This window comes from Liolophura sinensis, chromosome 1, assembly GCF_032854445.1.
Source record: "Liolophura sinensis isolate JHLJ2023 chromosome 1, CUHK_Ljap_v2, whole genome shotgun sequence".
Classification (NCBI taxonomy): Eukaryota; Metazoa; Mollusca; class Polyplacophora; order Chitonida; family Chitonidae; genus Liolophura; species Liolophura sinensis.
Window position 1 is genome coordinate 71,757,286 of NC_088295.1, and position 22,178 is coordinate 71,779,463.

A 22,178-nucleotide genomic window follows, 5' to 3' on the forward strand; every position below is an offset into this window, starting at 1 on the left:
ACGAGGAAGGGGTTAGGAGAAGATATCAATATAACACAGTGAAACACACTAAAACACTCTTTTTAGATACATAATAATATATCCCGGGCGATGAAGTGCATGAGGATCTTTATGAAATCACATGCTACCATCAAGTGTGGCTGTATGATGTGAAACAATACATTAAACTATATGTCATGTAACAAATTAATTATTTGTATCGCAGCAACTATTCTTCAAATAGCAGCGAAATCTTTCGAGTTTGTGTGATATGAATGTACAGTGGTGCTGCACGCCACTATAGAAGAATAGGGAAATACAGAAATGATCATATGTTTAAAACTACTGTATATAGTCAAATACAAGAGTCAATTAAATACACTGTGTCTGTAAATTCTAATTGCGCAGAAAAATGTGTAAGTATTCCTAAGCTAATTGTTGTTCACACCAGTCACTGTGCGAAACTCCAGAATGCGCCTACACATATGAGGAAATATAGAAAAACATGTAAAAGACAAAGAAAATAAATGCAGTGTACAGATTTAAGCTATACATACCACTTTGAGCCTCTGTCTGTCAACAAGCCTTCCACATACTGGTCTATCACATCAACCTGAAATATCAACATTATGCGGCATATATATATATACAATCCAAACATTGTGTTTAAGTCAGTTAAAAATCCAAAAATTGTCAGACACAGTTTAATGGTATTTTTCTACTGATGCTGAATACTTGAGGCTCAGACCCACCTGTTATTTCTAAACATTTTCAGTATATGCCTCAATGTCATCTGTGGCCTCCGTGGCTCAGTCGGTTAGCGCGCTAGCGCAGCGTAATGACCTAGGAGTCTCTCACCAATGCGGTCGCTGTGAGTTCAAGTCCAGCTCATGCTGGCTTCCTCTCCGGCAGTACGTGGGAAGGTCTGCCAGCAACCTGCGGATGGTCTTGGGTTTCTCCCGGGCTCTGCCCGGTTTCCTCCCACCATAATGCTGGCCGCCGTCGTATAAGTGAAATATTCTTGAGTACGGCGTAAAACACCTATCAAATAAACAAATCAATGTCACCTGCATGACAACTGCTCCCTTATCCATACCTGTGAAATGACATCAGATACACAAATAAACATGTTGGAATCCTGCTCCTCATTGTTGAGTTCCTCGTCCGCAAATGGAATAATCCTGGACACTTGTAAGTCTTCTGACGAAAACCTACGGAAATCAAGACATCACAAAAGTTGTATCTTTCTTGAAAACATACGAGAAATGACTGCAACACTTATCAAAATCGACGCCCACATCGTTACACATTCTAAAGCATTCTAAACACGTATTGGAAAGAATGTGTTCAAGACAAAGACCTTAACCCTAAGACATGCAACAATGTTCAGTCATGCCCAGCATTTGTCGCCCCAAGCACCACAATGCAGATATACACGAGTATAATATTCAATTCAGATTTGAAATGCATTTCCTTAATTAGTGTTATGAATTGAGGCACTCTAGGCTGACAGGCCCGTTTCCGCGTGAAGTACCTTGTCGGGTCATACCAACAGAACTTGATGCTGCCTCGCTTGGCGCTCAGCATTGAGAGGTTAGAGCAAAGAAACAGGACTGTTCCGCCCGATGTCAGTATAATGTGACTGGGTGGTGTGTCACGTTTGGTGTCTTCGGCATGACGTTCCAGTGGCGGCAAACCTTGGCGCCCCACCACAAGAAGACACATTTCATATGCACAACATAGAAGAACTCCTCGTCGTCATATGACTGAAAAATTGTTCAGTACGACGTTAAACCCCAAGCACTCACTCATTCAATCCGCGTGTAGTAATATTTATTTATTTATTTGGTTGATGTTTTACGCCGTATTCAATAATATTTCACTTACATGACAGCATTATGGGGGGAGGAAACCTGGCAAAGGCCGGGGGGGGGGGGGGGAACCCACGACCATCCGCACGTTGCTGGCAGACCTTCCCACATACGGCCGGAGAGGAAGCCAGCATGAGCTGGACTTAAACTCACAGCGACACCGCATTGGTGGGAGGCTTCTGGGTCATTGCGCTGCGCTACATGTCGTAATAAGGTTATCCTTACTGTGGGAGCTCTTCGTGTAGCTCAGGTGAGGCTATTTTGTCATCTTCTGCTCTACAGGGCACCTGTGTAAGAAACAAAAAAACTGCCTAATTCAGATATCTTGAATTTATTTTAAGATTTCTTGAATTAATTTTCAGATATCTGCAATTCATTTCTAGATTTCTTAAATAGCAGCCTTGTGTTAATATATAGATCATGAGTTTCACATATCTGAAAATCCTTTTCAGACATCAAAAATTCTTTTGAACATATCTCGGAATAAAAAACAAGGATGCACATAACCGTAAAAGAGCCACAGAAACTGCGCCAAAATGTACAAAATGCAATAACTGCTCCCTGAGCGGAAACAGAATTAGTACAGATCTGCTCATGCGTAGGGGGCCTACTGCAAGCCATCATGGATGATCGTGGTGATATAATTAAGGAGCATACATTTTGTTCACATAAATAACCAGACAAATGTAGGGCACCTATCACAAAGAGACTTCCAGATATATCAAATTGACGTCTATTTAAGAGATCTTGAATTCATTTTGTTATATCTGGAAATGCTTTTTGTGATATATGCAGCACGAAATTTATTTTAGATATCTTAAAATGAATTTCAGATGTCTGAAAATGATTTCCAGATATGTCCAAATGAACTCAAGATATCTGGAATGAATTCAAAATGTCTTAAATAAATGCTCTATGGCCGGAACGGCTTGCCATAGTAAGTTACAGCAAGATATGTCGGAAATTTTGACTTTATACTTCCAGGATAAATAATTATTTAACATCATCAGAGTTTTAGAATTTATCAACAATCCAAATATGACCTAGTCCGATGGCTTATGAAACTACTTTCAGTTTTATGCTTTTGGTATGAAAGTTGACATGTATGGGCAGGTAATCGAATATGTATTTATGGTTTTGCTGTTGGGGTGTTACTGTTAATATTGCTGGATATCTAGAGCGCTTTTCAACCGCGTTTATACATGTCATTGTGTAACATTAAATCTAATCTTCTGATTCAGAATATTCAGAAATGTATATCATCCAATTACATGTCTTGTCATATACGCTGCATGCCCAACTACCTGAATGGCGGAACGCTACTTTGCGACAGGTGTCGAAGATAAGTATGGAAGGGTGATACCCACAAAGAACACAATGGAAACTGTAATCGTGGTCAGTTCATGCCTCGAAATGTAGGTATGCTTGATGTAAAGTGTAGGTATCAACATTCTCTCCGATCATTTCTTGAAACATGGCAACAGACCGCCCTATTGCAACGTGGTTCTGAAAACAATTAAACGTCAAAATTTTATCTTCAATATTGATAACTGAAGTTTTAGTAAGTATATCCTGACTTGAGATAACATTAAACTGGAAGGTTTGTTGATGTTAAATTTTCTGTTAAAATCTACATTCTGCATGCTCAATAGAGTGAAATAAATAAAATAGAGTAAATCTGACCATTCCATGCTGAATCATTAATACACTACATCATATTTACGTATATCACTCTCGCCAAAAGCTTTTGTGTTTTTTATGAGAACATTTCCAACGTGGGTGTATATTTGACCAAATATCCACATAATCTTTTCAATTATCGGACAGCTTTGCTCGCGATGCCGTGAGCGTATGATATATAGGATCAGACATAAAGGCTTAATATAATTATTTAACAGTGAATATATTACAATGTCATGTTTAATATTAAGCCAAGCTGGTTTTTTCATTGTTCAGTTCTGCTTAGTGCCCTGAATTTGGACCTAGCTTGTGCCAGGATACCGTATGACAAGAATATTGTGGATATATCATGTCCATAACCATTCATTCCTTCAGTTGTTCAGAGCACAGTGACCTAAAGTTCTTGATAGTTGGAGACCTTACCTTTTACCACTAGTTGTAAATGTATTATTTTCGACTTGCTGGAAACAAGACGAACATCGAGTGGTCCTTGGCATCGAACACATGATGTTTCTCTTGGAGTGATTTCGAGGATACCGTCAAATTTGTGATTTCTGATAATTTGCCTGACTTCCAGAGGGATATCCTTTGGTATACTCCTTGGTAATGATCGGAAATGTTGGCTGTTATTTCTCAGTGGAACGGGCTTTTGGCTCCCGTTTACCTGTTCGGTGTCAGATTCTTGTTGGTCAGTTTCTTGATCAGATAATGACTGCACGTCATCTGACGATATCAATTCTGGTAGCTCTTGTTTTAGATACCATTTGCAGATGAGTTTATGGAGGCATGTGCGAATGCTTTTTGTGCACCTGCATATTGTGGTGTTTCTTTGTTAATCGTACGTTACTATAGTCCGTTGTAGTTTGCACCAGAACCTTTTTTCCCCGTGTACACAGACAGATGAATATGTCTAGGATAATAGGTCGACTGATGAGGTGGAATGAGTACTACAAATGGGCGTCCTGACCTTTCAGCTGTTTCTTGGCACTGCTTTAGTTCATTGTATCTACTTTCAGTGATGAAATTTTCACTCCGCATGCATTCAAGCGTGTCTTGTCTAAGAATCGTTTCTCTTCCAGGAATGGCATAAGGAACGGAACGAACGTGATCACACTCAAAGGAACTGTTCCCACCTCTTCTTGCCGCCGATTTCAACTCAATTCATGAGTTGTTTTCACAAATGCTGATCGGAGCATTTGTGAGCGTATTTTTCTGCAGATGTATCGGGATTTGAGGACCACTTCTTGATTTGGACGAACAATACACTCCTTTGGCTGGATAGATTACAACAGTATGGTGATGATTGTAGACATTAACATCATGCTGTAGAGACTGGTGAGATTTCAAGTGCGATTTCATCCATTTCACTGTTATAATTTTACCACATAGTGTACAACTTGCTCGAAGGGATGACGCCTTTGTTGAAATATGGGAATCTAATGATCTAGAACAAGTCGTCTTCAGATTAATACTCTGGGTGGCATAGCAATGGTCTTTGTCACTTGTCGCCGCGTCACTTTCCTGTGCCTCTACTGCGTTATTCTGATGGTTTTCTGATCTGTGTTTTGCAAGCAACGAATGAGAATTTTTCGCTGTACGGGTAGAGGGGATTAATTTGGATGCAACAGGCGTGTTAAGACTATTAACACATGTTTGAACGTGGTGCTTCAAGTTCTCTTTGCGAATAATTATCCTTGAACATGACGTGCAATGGAAATGCCGTGTAGAACTGTGTTCAGTTAGATTTGACAAATAGATTATGAATCTGGCTTTGCTTTTGTTCTAGCTTTGTTCTAGCTTAAAAAGTTTGACCACAATTTACCTACTGTTCATGCATTAGGCATAAAGAGCTAACCACGAATGTGGCTTTGTTTTGGTTCTAAAGAAGTTTTCGCTTTTAGGCACACTTTATTCTGATTTATTCTGAGACACGATGCGAAAAGCAGTAATGGTGCAATGTTGAAAGTTGGTCAGCAGGACAAATTGTGCTCTTCTCTCGTATCAAATTATTTCAGATGAATAGTTTTCCAGTGATTGGCATTAAAATTTTTGCCACCGTTCATGCATTATGTAAGAAAAACATCTGTTGGCTTTCGAGTTACGGTTAGCGCAGCGGGAGCGTTCTTTACATTGTGTGGTATTAAAACATACACGCCAAATGACTACTCTGTTGGTCTAATAGAGAGAATATGTACACAAACACTACACAACTACTATTCACATGAGGCCATTGAGTAGAAGTTCAATTGCAGGCATAGATGATCTGATCTATTTGTGTTAGTTATTTTTTCCCTTGCAAATTAGACACTTGCATTTGCCCGTCCGGAAGTTGATGGCATCTTTTTGTTTTACATCCATCGCCGGGGCCAATCACGAAAATAAGATCTGTAAGTTTAGATTTCCTTTGATACCTATTTTACTCTGCCTCATCAGTGGAAGAATATTTTAAATTGGCGTCACCTACAGAGCCGATAAATCTGCATATACGTCTGGATGACCACTAGGAGTATACATTTCGAAAAAAGATGTAGAAAAATAATTTAAGAACATATCATCTCATTGACAGGGAATGTATCTATTTTTTTAACATGAAAAGTTAATCAAAAAGCTCGCCTATCATGTAAAGCCGCAGACGATAACTATATATGTACACAGTATTTAAGATGAATGAAACGTATTGATGCTTAATTTTACGTACCGTTTTGTCCCTCGACGCGTGCTTTCCAGTGTACAGCTCTCAAATGGTTCTCTACTTTCTTCTTCCTTGTTGGCTTGAACTTTGACGGTGGACATAACGGACAATGGAATGAAATATAGTCTCCTTTACAACAATCCTTGCAACTTTTTACACAACTTAACAATTCATCCACAGACTGAATCACGACAGGTTGGTGTGCTGTCATTGTTACATTGCAGCGTCCAGAAATAAACTCGTCGGAAAAGTGGAAAGCTTTTATAAAAGCTATGTACTACATTAGCCAAACTGCAAAGCTAACAAGTCACCCTGATATAGTATTACTTCAGCAGACATGCGATGGGAAACTATGTTTACAAACACACCGCCACCTCGGCTTTCCACGGTCCAGACACACAAAAGTTACCCATAAATTTGTTTTGTTTAGACATTGTGGCAAGTGATGCACGGAGGTATAAAAGTGTAGAAAGAGCAGGCCTATATACTGAATGTTCTTATAAACTCCACGTTTTTAACTTTGACTGAAAATGTTTTATCTTATAATCGAATTAGAAAATCATTTATACCTCTATCAACATCGAGTTTTTCCAAATATTGTATTGCTCTGGCGTCCGAAAAACATAAACAAACTCGTACATGATAGAACTCGTTAATTTTTCTGGAAATAACTCTCCACCGTCGAATTCCAAGTAAATTGGGATTAGGAGACATGAAGATCATTCATGTGAGACAACATGTCCATATGAACAAAATAAAATAGTCCTACTTAATTTCTAAGATGAAGGTATTGGTCCGAAGTACATTTTAAATTCTTCAACCATAACAAAAGTTATCACGGCACTGCAGATATGACTTTCAAGCACTATAGTAGGCCCAATGTGCTAGGTAGTACAAATGAAATGGTATTTGCTTGACATACTTCCTTTTTAGCCATTTCATGAGGATTTCATTCATTGTATGAATAAAATCAAAGCCCTATTCAAAAAGCCCGACCCCAATTCATATTGTATTATACATGGATCTTCTGCTGCTTGGTTGTCGGGCAGGGAAAGGCAAATTTTAATGCGAATTGAGTTACATAATTACATTGACGGTATATTTACATACACCTGTATTGTTGCATTCTTTTGCCTGTACACATATTTGTTAAGAAATATTTTGTGATGTGTGGATTTTTATGATTCTGATCATTTTATTTTTTAAAACTTAATAATAGTAGTAATAAATGCATCTTGCTTAGGTCAAAGAAAACAATTCTGGGTATGAGAAAGTTATAGCTGACAGATTTCCTTGACAAGGAGATAAGTCTGAATTCCTTTTTAAGTCTGAGGACTATAATGTCTTTCTAAAAATTCCACCGTGGTTTGCTGGGCTAGGATGTTATATACATTACGTTGTGAATAAACAAACCATGTGTCCTAAAGAGAGGATGGCGTTAAACAATAATCAAATAAATAAATACATAAATAAAGCAAGTAACTTTATGGTAGCGCGACATATGAAAACCCTATAAGATGGAGACGCCTAATTTAGTTTCAATATAAATGTTTTCACTTAGAGAATTCAGGAGCAATAAAGCGGGCGATCACTTGTCCACCAGTGAAATCTGATGTATGTGGATGTAAGCTTCTGCGGTATAACAAAATAAACTGGGTCATGCATGAAAGTCAGAGGTCAGACACACAGAATTTAGACGCTTGAACCTTTCTCTGCCATAAGAGGAAATAATGTGTGGGGTGTGTTAAGAAGCAAACTCTGAAAAACTTACTTGATATCTTTGGCAAAATAAGCTTTCTTAAATATTCAATGTTTTTCGCACTTTACAAATTATGGTCTCAAGCTACATATGTGTATTTTTGGGGTTATAAATAAGGCTATACAACAGCAGCAAAGACCTTGTTTGTCCTTATCAAGGAACTGAGCGTAACAAGTCGCCAGGCTTTATATCTCTGCAAGTTTTTACAAACTAATTAAATGGCCATTGAACGTTAATTGACAACAAGAGCGCTGTGAACAGCTATGCACAGGCAGAGATCAAAAGGGATTACAACATTAAGCGTCAGAAGTTTACTGTACACAGAATAAAGCAAAAATAATAATCATGTACATAAAACATATAACATTTCTAAGTAACAATAAACAACCTATGGTTAATTACCACACAAGTGTCATCAGGCTGGCGAAAAGCTATTATATAACTTATAGGGCTTCCATTCAAATCGGGCTATTACTTAGTTTTAAAAAAGTTTCCTAAACATGTAACAAACCCTGGTATCCATCACCTTACATACATACTTATACATTATATGTTATATATATTTCTCAGAAATAAACAAGGCAACAGTCCTCCGCATATAGATTTTAGCTGTACCAAAACGACATATAACTTATCTATTGTCCTCATAAGTGTGTGTCAATCAATCAGTTAAATCTTTATTAGAAGTTAATTTGGTAATCATCAATGTTGTACTGCATACCTGAAGGATGGAAAACTTTATACCTATAAAGGTTGAACTTTATACCTATAGGAAGGTAAATCAGCCACCGTCCTTCTCATGGATGTTGTACTCTATAGCTATAGGAAGGTAAACTGGTCACCGTCCTCCTCGTGGATGTTGAATTTTATACATGTAGAAAGGTTAATTAGCCACTCTCCTTCTCGTGGATGTTGTACTTTATAACTATGGGAAGATAAATTTTCCACCGTCCTCCTCGTGGATGTGGTACCTTATACGTATGGGAAAGCAAATTAGCCACCGTCTTCCTCATGGATGTTGTACCTCATGCTTACATGGAGGTAAGTTAGCCACCGTCCTCCTCGTGGATGTTGTACTTTATACCTACATGGAGGTAAATTAGCCACCGTCCTCCTCATGGATGTTGTACTTTATACCAGTAGGAAGGTAAATTAGGCACCGTCCTCCTCGTGGATGTTGTACTTTATACCAGTAGGAAGGTAAACTAGCCACCGTCCTCCTCGTGGATGTTGAACTTTATACCTATAGAAAGGTAAACTAGCCACCGTCCTCCTCGTGGATGTTGTACCTCATGCTTACATGGAGGTAAGTTAGCCTCCGTCCTCCTCGTGGATGTTGTACCTTATACCTACATGGAGGTAAATTAGCCACCGTCCTCCTCATGGATGTTGTACTTTATACCAGTAGGAAGGTAAATTAGGCACCGTCCTCCTCGTGGATGTTGTACTTTATACCAGTAGGAAGGTAAATTAGGCACCGTCCTCCTCGTGGATGTTGAACTTTATACCTATAGAAAGGTAAACTAGTCACCGTCCTCCTCGTGGATGTTGTACTTTATACCTATATGAAGGTAAATTAGCCACCGTCCTCCTCGTGGATGTTGTACCTCATGCTTACATGGAGGTAAGTTAGCCACCGTCCTCCTCGTGGATGTTGTACCTTATACCTACATGGAGGTAAATTAGCCACCGTCCTCCTCATGGATGTTGTACTTTATACCAGTAGGAAGGTAAATTAGGCACCGTCCTCCTCGTGGATGTTGTACCTGACACTTCCAGAAAGGTAAACTAGCCACCGTCCTCCTCGTGGATGTTGTACTTTATACCAGTAGGAAGGTAAACTAGTCACCGTCCTCCTCGTGGATGTTGAACTTTATACCTATAGAAAGGGAAACTAGTCACCGTCCTCCTCGTGGATGTTGAATTTTATACATGTAGGAAGGTAAATTAGCCACCGTCCTCCTTATGGATGTTGTACTTTATACTAGTAGGAAGGTAAATTAGGCACCGTCCTCCTCGTGGACGTTGTACCTGACACCTCCAGAAAGGTAAACTAGCCACCGTCCTCCTCGTGGATGTTGTACTTTATACCAGTAGGAAGGTAAACTAGTCACCGTCCTCCTCGTGAATGTTGAAGTTTATACCTATAGAAAGGTAAACTAGTCACCGTCCTCCTCGTGGATGTTGTACTCTATACCTATAGGAAGGTAAACTGGTCACCGTCCTCCTCGTGGATGTTGAATTTTATACATGCAGGAAGGTAAATTAGCCACCGTCCTCCTCGTGGATGTTGTACTTTATACCTACATGAAGGTAAATTAGCCACCGTCCTCCTCGTGGATGTTGTACTTTATGGCTAAAGGAAGGTAAATTAGCCACCGTCCTCCTCGTGGATGTTGTACTTTATACCTATATGAAGGTAAATTAGCCACCGTCCTCCTCGTGGATGTTGTACCTCATGCTTACATGGAGGTAAGTTAGCCACCGTCCTTCTCGTGGATGTTGTACCTTATACCTACATGGAGGTAAATTAGTCCACCGTCCTCCTTATGGATGTTGAACTTTATACCTATATGAAGGTAAATTAGCCACCGTCCTCCGCGTGGATGTTGTACTTTATACCTATGGGAAAGCAAATTAGCCACCGTCCTCCGCGTGGATGTTGTACCTCATGCCTACATGGCGGTAAGTTAGCCACCGTCCTCCTCCTGGATGTTGTACCTTATACCTACATGGAGGTAAATTAGCCACCGTCCTCCTCATGGATGTTGTACTTTATACCAGTAGGAAGGTAAATTAGGCACAGTCCTCCTCGTGGATGTTATACCTGACACCTCCAGAAAGGTAAACTAGCCAACGTTCCCTTCGTGGATGTTGTACTTTACACCTGAGGAAAGGTAAATTAGGCCACCGTCCTCTTTGTGGAGTTGTACCTAATACCTGCAGGAAGGTAAATTGGCCACCGTCCTCCTCATGGATGTTGTACTTTATACCTATAGTAAGGTAAATTAGCCTCCGTGTTCTTTGTAGATGTTGTACCTGATACCTGCAGGAAGGTAAACTGGTCACCGTCCTCCTCATGGGTGTTGTACCTTATACCTGCAGGAAGGTAAATTAGCCACCGTCCTCCTCGTGGATGTTGTACTTTATGGCTATAGGAAGGTAAATTAGCCACCGTCCTCCTCGTGGATATTGTACTTTATACCTATATGAGGGTAAATTAGCCACCGTCCTCCTCATGGATGTTGTACCTTATACCTAGGCCTATATGAAGTTAAATTAGCCACCGTCCTCCTCGTGGATGTTGTACCTGATACCTGCAGTAAAGGTAAAGTAAGCCACCGTCCTCCTCGTGGAGGTTCTACCTGATACCTATAGGAAGGTAAACTAGCAACCGTCCTCCTCGTGATGTTGTACTTTATGGCTATAGGAAGGTAGGCTAAATTAGCCACCGTCCTTCTCGTGGATGTTGTACTTTTATATACGAGGGTAAACGGTGGCTAATTTGAGGGTAAATTAGCCACCCGTCCTCCTCGTGGATGTTGTACCTTTTACCTGGAGGAAGGTAAATTAGCCACTGTCCTTCTCGGCGATGTTGTATCTTATGCAGTAGGAAGGTAAATTAGGCCACCGTCCTCCTCGTGGATGTTATACTTTATACCTATGGGGAGGTGAACTAGGCAAGGTCCTCCTCGTGGATCTTTAATATTTTTTCTTCACGTTAGTGATGGAGGACTGTTAGGTTACTAATTAACAATGACACATTAGAGAAGGTCTTCAGGGTTACCGTAATGTCTGTGTTTTCGGATAATAAGGGGTTTAAAGTGTTGAGAATTTATCTGCTCGGCTATAGGCCTATATAAATATACAGGCCTATAGTCTCGTACCTTGCCCAATTATTCGTAAACGAACAAGTTACTTGTTCCGTTCTGCTCATGGATGTCCGTTCTCCTCGTGGACGTTCTCCTCGTGGATGGCGGCTGCCCAGTGCTACTCCTGAAGTTGGAAGTGTTGATGTTGCTCGATGTGGTTATGAAAGATTTGGAACTTATTTTCGTAGCCGCACTTCGTATTTGGGTATATTAAATGTGTGGATCGTATACGCTAACATCAAAAAACGAATGTGGATTTTCAGCTTAACACCTTAAGTAATGCATATCCCGATCTAATTAAAGTTATATTTTGTGTTCTCATCTTCTCATTTTAATCCAGTGCATCAGCTTAAGTAAAGTATTTTAGCTCATTTTTCACCACAACATCGGGGAGCCTGGAAATTGCCTTAATCTGAAGTCGTGAATGCAACCGTAGACAGCAGACTGTAAATTCGTAAAAATTTCACATTTTCCACGTGTCCTACGTGGAAAATGCTTGACTGTAAATTGTTTATTTGTTTCCCAAAATACGGTACAAGAATATTTCACTCTTACATGTAGACCAACATTGCGACTATTTTAACTGTGCCTATGTATGCTTGTGTTTCACGTCGTACTTAACTATACTTCATTCATATGACGACGATCGAGGAGTCATTCGGTGCGTATGTGTATATGTCCTGTGTCTTCATGACGAGCCACGCGTCAGTGAATTATCATGCCAATGTCACCAGATGCTACATCCAGTCTTTTCTACTGGCATCGGGTCAACCAGCCCTGCTTCTCAATGTTCAGTGCCAAGCGAGGCAGCAGCAAGTGCCGACACTTTTAAAGTCTTTGGTATGACGCAACATTACGGTTTGATCCCATACAGTATCGCGCTAGGCTGTTCTTAAATACCACTATTTTAACCTGGAAGACTCCTCCGCTGTGCTGTATGCCTAACAACAATATTAAAACATCACAGCTGAGATCCTTGGCTAGCAAAAGCCGATTCCACAGGCATTTCTGACTTCCGTTAAAACTTAAAACGTTGTCACAATGTTAAGTTTTCAGCAATGGAAGTGGAGGTCAAAATTTGTGAACTGGTATGTCTATAAAAGTTGTCTGCATGTTTGAAAGATGTTAAGAAGCATCAGCACAAATAACCACAAGACAGTCTTTAGGCCTACATTGTCTGCTAACATTTTACGATTCCTGACACGTTTGCCTGCATGTTTGCATATTCGGGTGTAGCCCTGTAAGTGTTTTACATTTTCAGGGTCTAGTGGTTAAAGGCGATTGCCTTTCAATTGTTATAGGGCACAAAAGGTACGGGCTCAAACCCGGCCTTGGACAGTGTCTTTGTGTTGATTCGCTTGTTCTCACTGCTTGTGACCACTTGTCTTCCACCAGTATGGCCTGCATAAAACTGACAGCCATCATGTAAATGAAATGTTTTTTAGTCTGGCATTAATCAACAATCAAATAAGTACGCAAGTACGTATTTGCGTTCAAAAGCATTTTACATATTGGGAAATTACTTATATATATCGTTATTAACCAATTCAGGCAATTTCACAAATCCTGGCCATTATTTTACACTTTCGGGAGATTTCACAAATATGACAAAATGGCTAAAGCCTTATCTAAAGACTCGGTTCGTGAATTCTGGAAAGAAGCTGCTAACAAAGTTGCTAACAATAAGATAACTGCTTAACATAATAGAATGGATGTCACTTAACGTGAATCTGAGATTGTTATTTTGTGGAAGGGTAAATATAAGCTGTGTAAAAACTGAATCTCATAAAAAGATGTCAAAGATGCACAATTGGCTTTTGAATATGTATGCTGTTTCTTTTGTATCATCCTTGCAAATTAAAGACATACTCTCAGACCTGAAAATTAACAAGTCAACGTTTACCAATGATCTTTCCGCGGAGCACTTGCAAAATGCAACGTTTGTATGTTCTTTTTTCACTATTATATAAATGCCACGTTAGTCCACAGACATATGCCAGTAGAAATGTCCAAGATCGTAATTGTTAAGAATGTATTGAGTAGTATTAGTAACTGGGCCAACTACAGATACATTGCGGTTGCCAATATTGTCTAAAATTGTTGAAATGTTATTTCACAGTACATTTCAGAACTACAGTTTGATTTTAAGTGGAGTTAATTTATGTCTGAATAATATACATGCAGGATGCAATGGAATACGCCAAGGGGGGATTTTTTGTCTCCCTCTTTATTTTGTGGTTATTTGCACGACCTTCCTGTTTCACAAAGTAAAGCTGGTGTTGGATGCAATATACTGCTGTTGTATGAGGAGGGCATGTGCCTGTTGTGTCGCCTGCGAAGCAATGTTTATTAGACATTTATTCGGAGTACTCAATCTCAAATGATATTTTGTACAGCTGCACAAAACTGCGAGTATGTTCACACCTCCGTCTGTAAGACTTATATTGGAGAAAAACTGCTTTATGTAAATAGGCATGCATATCTACGGCTTGTTGTCATATACACTTTTGTGACAACAATGACATTAGTGAACAAAGCAGCCAAAATCGTATCCAAGTAAACATTTTGCTTCAAAAATTCAAAGGGTGTTCTCCTATATGTTGAAAGAAAGATTTCGTACACATGTATATTTCTGTCCCTCATGGAGTGTAAGCTCCCAGAGTAAGGTATAACAATTCGTTTTCAAGTATCTCAAATATTGTTGTGGTGCTAGTGGGTGTTTGTAATACGCCTGGTAATGTCTTTTGGTAAATTATTGCGCTAGACGGTGTTCTTGCTATACAAAAGGAACGTAACGTACTTTAGTACTGCGTACTGGTCATTTGCTGAATTTGGTTGCTCACTGCGTAATGTGTGCTGAATGGCAGGACACTGCAAACTACATGTTCGTTTGCAGGCCCTGACATATTACAATTTCTTTAAACTTAACAACCATTTTTACACTATAAATAATTTGAGTGAGGTAGTCAATGAATAACAATAATTTGAGCTATTCTTGGCAAATACAGAAAATTTGATTATATTAATACAATGCCCAGGACACCAGCCATGAAGTCAGGTGTCGTACATAGGACACGATAGGATCTAGCTCACACTGTGCAGAGGAATGTTTCATTTAATGTGTATACACTTATGGTAAGTGACGTGGGTGGAGGAAACTGGAATATCCAAGTAAATTATGTTACTGATGAGCTCTATTCACCCACGATACACAGGTGCCCACTTGCACAAAAAGCTCAATGGAAGGCCTGTGATCTCACACAGTCTGTCAGAAAACCTAAAGAGCCCTAATTAGTAGCAATCTCCAAATTCCCTATACAAGACTTGTTTTGAACCAAACCTGTTGTTTTGAGCAACTTAAAGACAAGAATTTAAAAAAGACATTTTTTTACCAGATATATGGTCAACATAACCATAACTCATGTACAAGAAGTAACACAAGATTTCAACAGTGTATCAAGAATATTTATTTATTATTGTACAAATGTATGCAAGCCATTAACATGTCTGAATAGCTCTGAGTGGCTACGTGCAATCAAAATGTAACAAAATATTTTAAAATGTTGTTAAAGCAGAGACTAAGGTCTTTGATCAATAAGAGACACCCAAGAACACCACCCCAAAATATAGTTAAAACACTCGTTAATGTGTTAATGTGTGTAAAACTAAATCTATACCATGCTAATATCAAACCTGGTGAGGACTACACATAGATGGACAGCAGCTGCAGCAGGATGTACACTCTTGTTTAACGTGTATACATTCTGGAAACTTTAACATAAGACTAAACGCATAAGCAGATGAATGAAAGTGATCCCGCACCCAGACCTGGTGTAACTATCGTGTTCAGGCAGAATTGATCAAACGTTACATTGTATTTCATTGCGAAATTTTACCGAAAGTAGATAATACATTTATTGCATCAGTTTGCCAAGTCATGGAGTGAATACATGTATTACTGAATATCTGGTTTATCTGATTGTGCTACTGCATGTTGCCTCATGCAAAAGAATTCAGCAATCGATCTAATTTCCAACAATATGGTAGTCTTAGATTTTAAAATAACAATTCCTCCTGGCAACAAGGATGTCTACATCCACACTACTGTTGCTGCAGAAGAGCAATTTAAAAATAACCTGTATACAATATACAATTAAAACTAGCACCACTTTTTAAGCAGGGATTACTGGGTCCTTCGCTGGTGTTAGAAGTTAATCATACACAAAAAAAAACCCCCACCTTGTTGTAATTCAACATCTTGCTTGGTTGCTACATGTTGTGTACACTGATCACGGTTATAGCTATCTGTGTAAAGCAATGATTTCATATATATGTACACTATAATATCCAAGACTGTTAATATTCAGGAATAATGACTGACATGCAACAAAAGCAGCTAAGTATACTATTGAGAATTTCATACTACACACAGGTCAGTCAGCGAACAATAAATGGGAGACTGCTTATCACAAGAATACAGACAAATCACGTCACCCGAGGAGGTTATAAAGATCTGAGGATAAAACTCTCTGCACCAAACACACAGAGAGAGGTAAGAAGGTTGTACACTGTACACATAAAGCAATAATATGTTCAAAAATATACACCCCATAAATGCAATAAAAAAATTAGTTTCATTAGGTCAGCATTTGCCCAAATGGCCGCCATGGCAAACAGGGAATTTGGGTACAGATTACATCATACATTTAGCATACTCCAACATTAACTGTACAATACCAGACAGATGTAAGACATTTGCTCAGGCAGTAAAAATTTGGCCTGGCCTTCAACAGTTTAATTGTACCAAATAAACAGCCAATCTGATGATGAATGATTAGCTACAAGCTGTTCATCTAACATTACGTTAACTAAAATAATCTACTTAATATGCATTCCAGTAAGTATAGCTCTCACTTAAACATTATGTAAAAATCCACAAGTTGAGAGTTTTCGTGTTAATTGTGGTAGTGATTTTGTACTATCAGGTAAGCCAAGGAAAAAATCCAAGAAGTTTTCAGACTCTTTCCACATAGTTAGAGGGAAGCATTCCGTATTGGCCAGTTCGAGCATTTCGGCCTTCCATCCAACCATCATCAATTACTGTCACATCTTTTATGATGTCGCCTTCGACAAAGCTGATCTCATCTTCATCAGCAGCGGTGTAATCGTAGATAGCACGGTATCCAGGCCCAGCCTGAAAACATAGAATGTCAAAACGATAAGGAATCAGGTGTCGCCGAAACATGTACTACATCTGACACAAAAGGCTCAAGGTTTGGTGTGTAAAATGAGGTATTGGTGAAGTAATCAAATGTCTATATGTAGTGTCTATTTTATGGCTAGAGCAACCTTTGCAGGTCAAAGATTTATTTATTTGATTACTCAAGAATATTTCCTCGGGAGGAAACCGAGCAGAGCCTGGGGGAAACCCACAATCATCTGCAGGTTGCTGACAGACCTTCCCACATATGGCCGGAGAGGAAGCAGAGCAAAGAAAACAACTGTCCTTAGTCATGTGCCTGACATTCTGTGAATGTAACATTCATTAACCTTCAAGGATACAGAATCGGTGTTGACTGGCTGTCAGTGGAGAAAGGGTTTCATGGGTTAAACCCTACAGTTTGGTTCATGCTCAAATAAATCTGCCATATATATAACTCAATTTAGGCTGCATCCACACAGGACTTGCCTGTCGCTCATAACAGCCAATCAAAATGAATCTGCATTCCTGTAAGCAAGGACATTGAGAGCAATACTAAATCAAAGACGTACCGCTTTGGGGACAGGACCTTGTGGGGGTACCGGCACGTACGAGGGATTTTGTGGTGGACCTGATAACAAACAGAACACAGTCAGTCAGCTGTAAACAACCACTGTATATTTTTATTTTCAATACCAAACGGCCTTGTAGAAGCAGACTACAACATGTTAAATAAACTGTCAAACTGACAGCATTATAACATTACAAAGATTTTGGTCAGTAGTAAGAGGTTATTTTGTCTGGGCTTCCCACAATCTGAGTGCAATGTGCCGCGGCAAAAATGTACATTGTACCAATTACATGGATTCAGCAGCAACAAATACAGAGACACCGTCTTTCAGTCCACAAGGCACACGTTTATCAAGTAAAACCAACCAGAAAACTTTTGCTGACATACTTCTAATACATGCAGAAGGCCATTTTAATAACCTACATAACTTCCAAAAAAAACAACACTCACAATACAAAAAATAGCACATACACACACATATATATACTAGATACATGCAACCCAACACCATCAATTTAATCTGTTAAATCTGTTTAAAAAAGAAAGGTCAGGTATGAATTCAAAAGATAGAAATCAATGGGTAAATACATACATGTAGATATACTTCATTATAGGAGGCTTACACCTCATTTTACAAGCCCTACCAAAGGATGATATAGCTGTTTTTAGGTGAGAAACGACTTCCATCTTCATTTCAGACTTGTCAATATGAAACAATCTGAATAATATTTGGCAACTTAAAAGATCAGAAGCATCCACTTTTGAGAAATAGGCCACACCAATTTAAATGGCTGTTTTATCGGCAGAATAAATCTTTTTGCAATGTTGTCTTAAAATTCATCTAATTTGTGGCAAATTCTTTTTCTGTTCAAGATATATTTACAAGATCACAAAGCCCTGAAAAAGATCTGACAAAATTTTCAGTTCGATTTTTATTCCATTTTAGGACTTATTGTGTGGGCTTGCCATAAAACACAAAATACAATTGGTGTTGCATAACTAATACCATAACTATATCACTTTAACCAAATTATTTCCTCAGCTTATGACCAACCTGTGATCCCCTGGCAAATTTAGATATTTAACATTACACACATAGATAATACATGTACATACATCAGTATACAAAACACATGCAGTAAACTATAAATGCAAAAGATACAAATCTAAAGTCATAAAGAAAATTTGTTAAAATCATCTGCAAATCGAAAAAAAAAAATACCTTAGAGATCATTAGTTAAGAACAACAGTTCTACCATACTCTAAACAACCACATACAAGTATCAATAACATTTGAAACATGACCCAAATGACTAGTGGGTCAACAAAAAACAAGACAAGTTGGAAACAGAAAGCCTCATTCTCACCCACCTTTTCTCCCAAAACCTGGAAAATGTTGAACAGAAGTCGCCTTGTATTAAACAGACTAACAAGAGTCAAATAATAGCATTCACACACTGAAACTCCGAAGAAGTAGGCAAAGCAGAAATCCAATGGTGAGGACAACGGATATAAACAAAGTGAGGAAAGTTTAAGTTTATATCTGGCAGATACGCTTCCTTGTTCGCATACTGGATGTAAGGAATTTCTTCTTCAACTTTTCATGCTTAGATGGCAAACAACCAACCTGGCTGAACTTGACGAAACCCTTGTGATTGACCTTGACTTCTCTGAGGCTGCCACTGACCTTGACCTTTGGCAAGAGTTTAATGAAGAGTTTATTTTTTTGTAATATCAAAAGCCTACATTCAGTCTGCATAAACATTCAAATAAATGGTTATATGCATGATGGCTGAATGAAAATGGAAATGTAAACTGTTGGAAGCACTGACATGTGCCAGGACATGAATTTCACTCACAGATAGGTGAATTGTAAGGAGATGGATGGAAGCACCTCATGACATCTGATCAAAGCAAATGAGGCCAATGACAATAAATATGCTGACTTTCACCCCAAAAATATACACACAACAATGGCCAATGACCAACAATGTGATCCTGATAACTTTCACACAGGCAGAACAATGGAGACTATCAAAGAAAGGCCATGCCATCCACAATATATTGCACAAGGCCACATGATCCACAATATGGGGTTTAAGGCCAAATACATGTAATCCACAATGTTGTGTAAAATGATCCACAATATTGGACATAATGCCAAAAGACCCACTATATTGGGTTTGAGGCCACACAAACCACAATATGGGGTACAAGGCCATGCGATCCACAATATGAGGTATAAGATCCACAACAATTGGGCCAAGTGTCCACAAGAAGAACCCTTCAGACATGTCAGACAGTGTAGAGACAGATGAATCAGTAGCTTAAACTTGAACCACAATGAAATTTGATTAAAGACACTCTGAAGATTACATACTGTACAAGTCGACAGCAATACATCTGGGGAAATTGATACATGATTTTCTCTCAAAAGACAGGCACAAAGACACAGATTGGAAACAACAGAAAAGAGCTCAAACTGTAGCCTCCGTATTGAATTCCCAAACCATTGCTACATTACTGAAGAAGAGTATGGAGACAAAAGTACAGGTCCATGGGTTACACAGGTCTGTACATGGATAAGTACACAGGTTATGGTGGAATCAGCAGTTCCACAATCAATCCATGCAAGCTTAGGCACCCCATCACCATAGCCACTTTGACCACTGAAAGCATACTGGAATAACTACCACAGAGTTGGGCCTGGTCTAGGCGCCAGTACAAACCTGAGTTTCTATATTGCTGGGGGACTTGCCGGGAGGGCCAGGGCTGCTGAGGGTCTCGCCCTTTACATCACAAAAATTAACAGCGGTTAGATAAAAAATTTTTTTTTAATTAGGTATTAGTAGCAGCCATTTAAGCCCCACCCAAAATATGACAGAAGATAACAGATAGCAGAGATTATGATCATGATTTAAGATGATTAAGGTGTCCTGAAAATCAAGTCGTGTATGTTATTGAACGCACAGATGACATGGGCTGAAAACAGGAAAATATCATGCAACTGGAGAGATCCGAAAAACAGAACTGCCTGATGATGGGATGGTACATATGCTAATAAAACAAAGAAATATTAGTTACTTGTTATTTTCAAATATTAGACAATATGAAGATATCACAAAAAATATTGCTTTTCATTTTTTAAATAAATTCTTGTACAATATGTGCAAGACATGACCTTCTGACCTAGTCAGGTCATGTTTCATTTAAATAATGAGCAAGTCATTCCTTTCACATCATTTGAGCAGCCTGCACAGACTAACCTGGCTTGTTGAATATTTGGCCGTAGCCCGGTGCGGGCTGAGGGTTCCAAGAGGGGGAGGTGGGTTGATTGGGAGGGGGCTGATAACCTTGCTGACTGCTAGGGGCAGGTGGCTGGTACATCCCTTTAGAAGGAAAGTTGGGCATCGCAGAAATACAGCAAGCAAAATTACCCAAATTAAATACAACCAATTCTGCTCGTATAAACTCCAAGAGATACTTTACCCAACTAAACTGAAAAGCTTTTATACCCATGACCAAAATGCAGGTACCATTTCACTTTACCACAACATCAATGTTAATCAGCCATTACATTAATTTCAAGGGCCATTATACCATGTCTAACCAAAAGCCATGGACCACAGATGACTTGTATTACACTTGCAGAACTGAGATGTAGTACTTTCAATTAGCAAACTATTTCTCACAAGCAATTTAATACATACCATTCGTAACAAGGCTAATTCAATAACTGATTATCACAGCAAGAGAAAATTACTTCAATATGCTGAATATGGTTGATTAAGTACAGCATGGGCTTTAGTTTTAAGATATTTAGTAAGCACCTGAGGTTGAAGAAGAAAAAAAAAAGCCACACACTGGTATAAGACTGCATGAAAGCACACCGTACTGCGACTACATCTGGACACAATCTGCTATTGCTGCAGGACAGATATTATAAGAAGGGTATATGAGGTTTAATTAGAACTTTTCAGAACCCAAGCAGAGCAAAGCTCCTCATCATGTCAATAATGATGTTTAAAAATTACCTCCGAGGGTCAATCTATGTGGCTAATAGCAGATCTGCTATGAAGAAATTAAAACTTCCTTTTTCTACCTTGGATACAATATGAGATGTATCTTGTATCCCAGTGTCTACTACATTTAAATCAGTGCTGCTACCAGTGATGCTAGAGTTTTCATTTCTTGTTTACCATTACAACGTTCAAATTGTGGGAGAAAAGGGGAGTCCTTATCATCTCTTGGTATTCTTTACTGATAAAACACCACATTCGCATGCTGTTAATCCTCAGGAATATATCCACACAAAAGGAAAAGCCCCCTAGATGCCAATGGCAATGGTAATAATATAGCACAAAAAATCTGACTTAAAGGACAAATGAAATATCCGGTTTAAATTTCTTAATATGTAGATTCAAATCAAAATGAAAGAGTGTACATTCCCCCACTATTATTGTTTGTGGGTTCATGGTGACAATAAGTGGCCTACGATGTTAGCGTAACCATCAGCACAATCCACCCTTCATTGAAGACAACTGGTCTTCTACC

At 38.9% G+C, this 22,178-nt stretch overlaps 1 protein-coding gene and 1 long non-coding RNA gene across 2 annotated transcripts in view; both read right to left on the minus strand.

Annotated features, from left to right (window-relative positions):
• Nucleotides 1–1,108: 1,108 nt before the first annotated feature.
• Nucleotides 1,109–3,710, minus strand: LOC135461760 (uncharacterized). Its single transcript, XR_010443394.1, has 3 exons — nt 3,258–3,710; nt 2,076–2,137; nt 1,109–1,190 (listed from the first exon to the last, which is right to left on the minus strand). It is a non-coding gene; the product is annotated as an uncharacterized LOC135461760 (long non-coding RNA).
• An 11,592-nt stretch (nt 3,711–15,302) lies between these two features.
• The window catches only part of LOC135461262 (LIM and SH3 domain protein F42H10.3-like), a 34,948-nt gene continuing 28,072 nt past the window's right edge, over nt 15,303–22,178 (minus strand). Inside the window, 5 exon segments of the mRNA XM_064738266.1 lie at nt 15,303–17,047; nt 17,626–17,684; nt 18,996–19,010; nt 19,252–19,317; nt 20,891–21,013. Of these exon segments, the coding sequence (XP_064594336.1) occupies nt 16,868–17,047; nt 17,626–17,684; nt 18,996–19,010; nt 19,252–19,317; nt 20,891–21,013 (443 nt within the window). The 3' untranslated portion in view covers nt 15,303–16,867.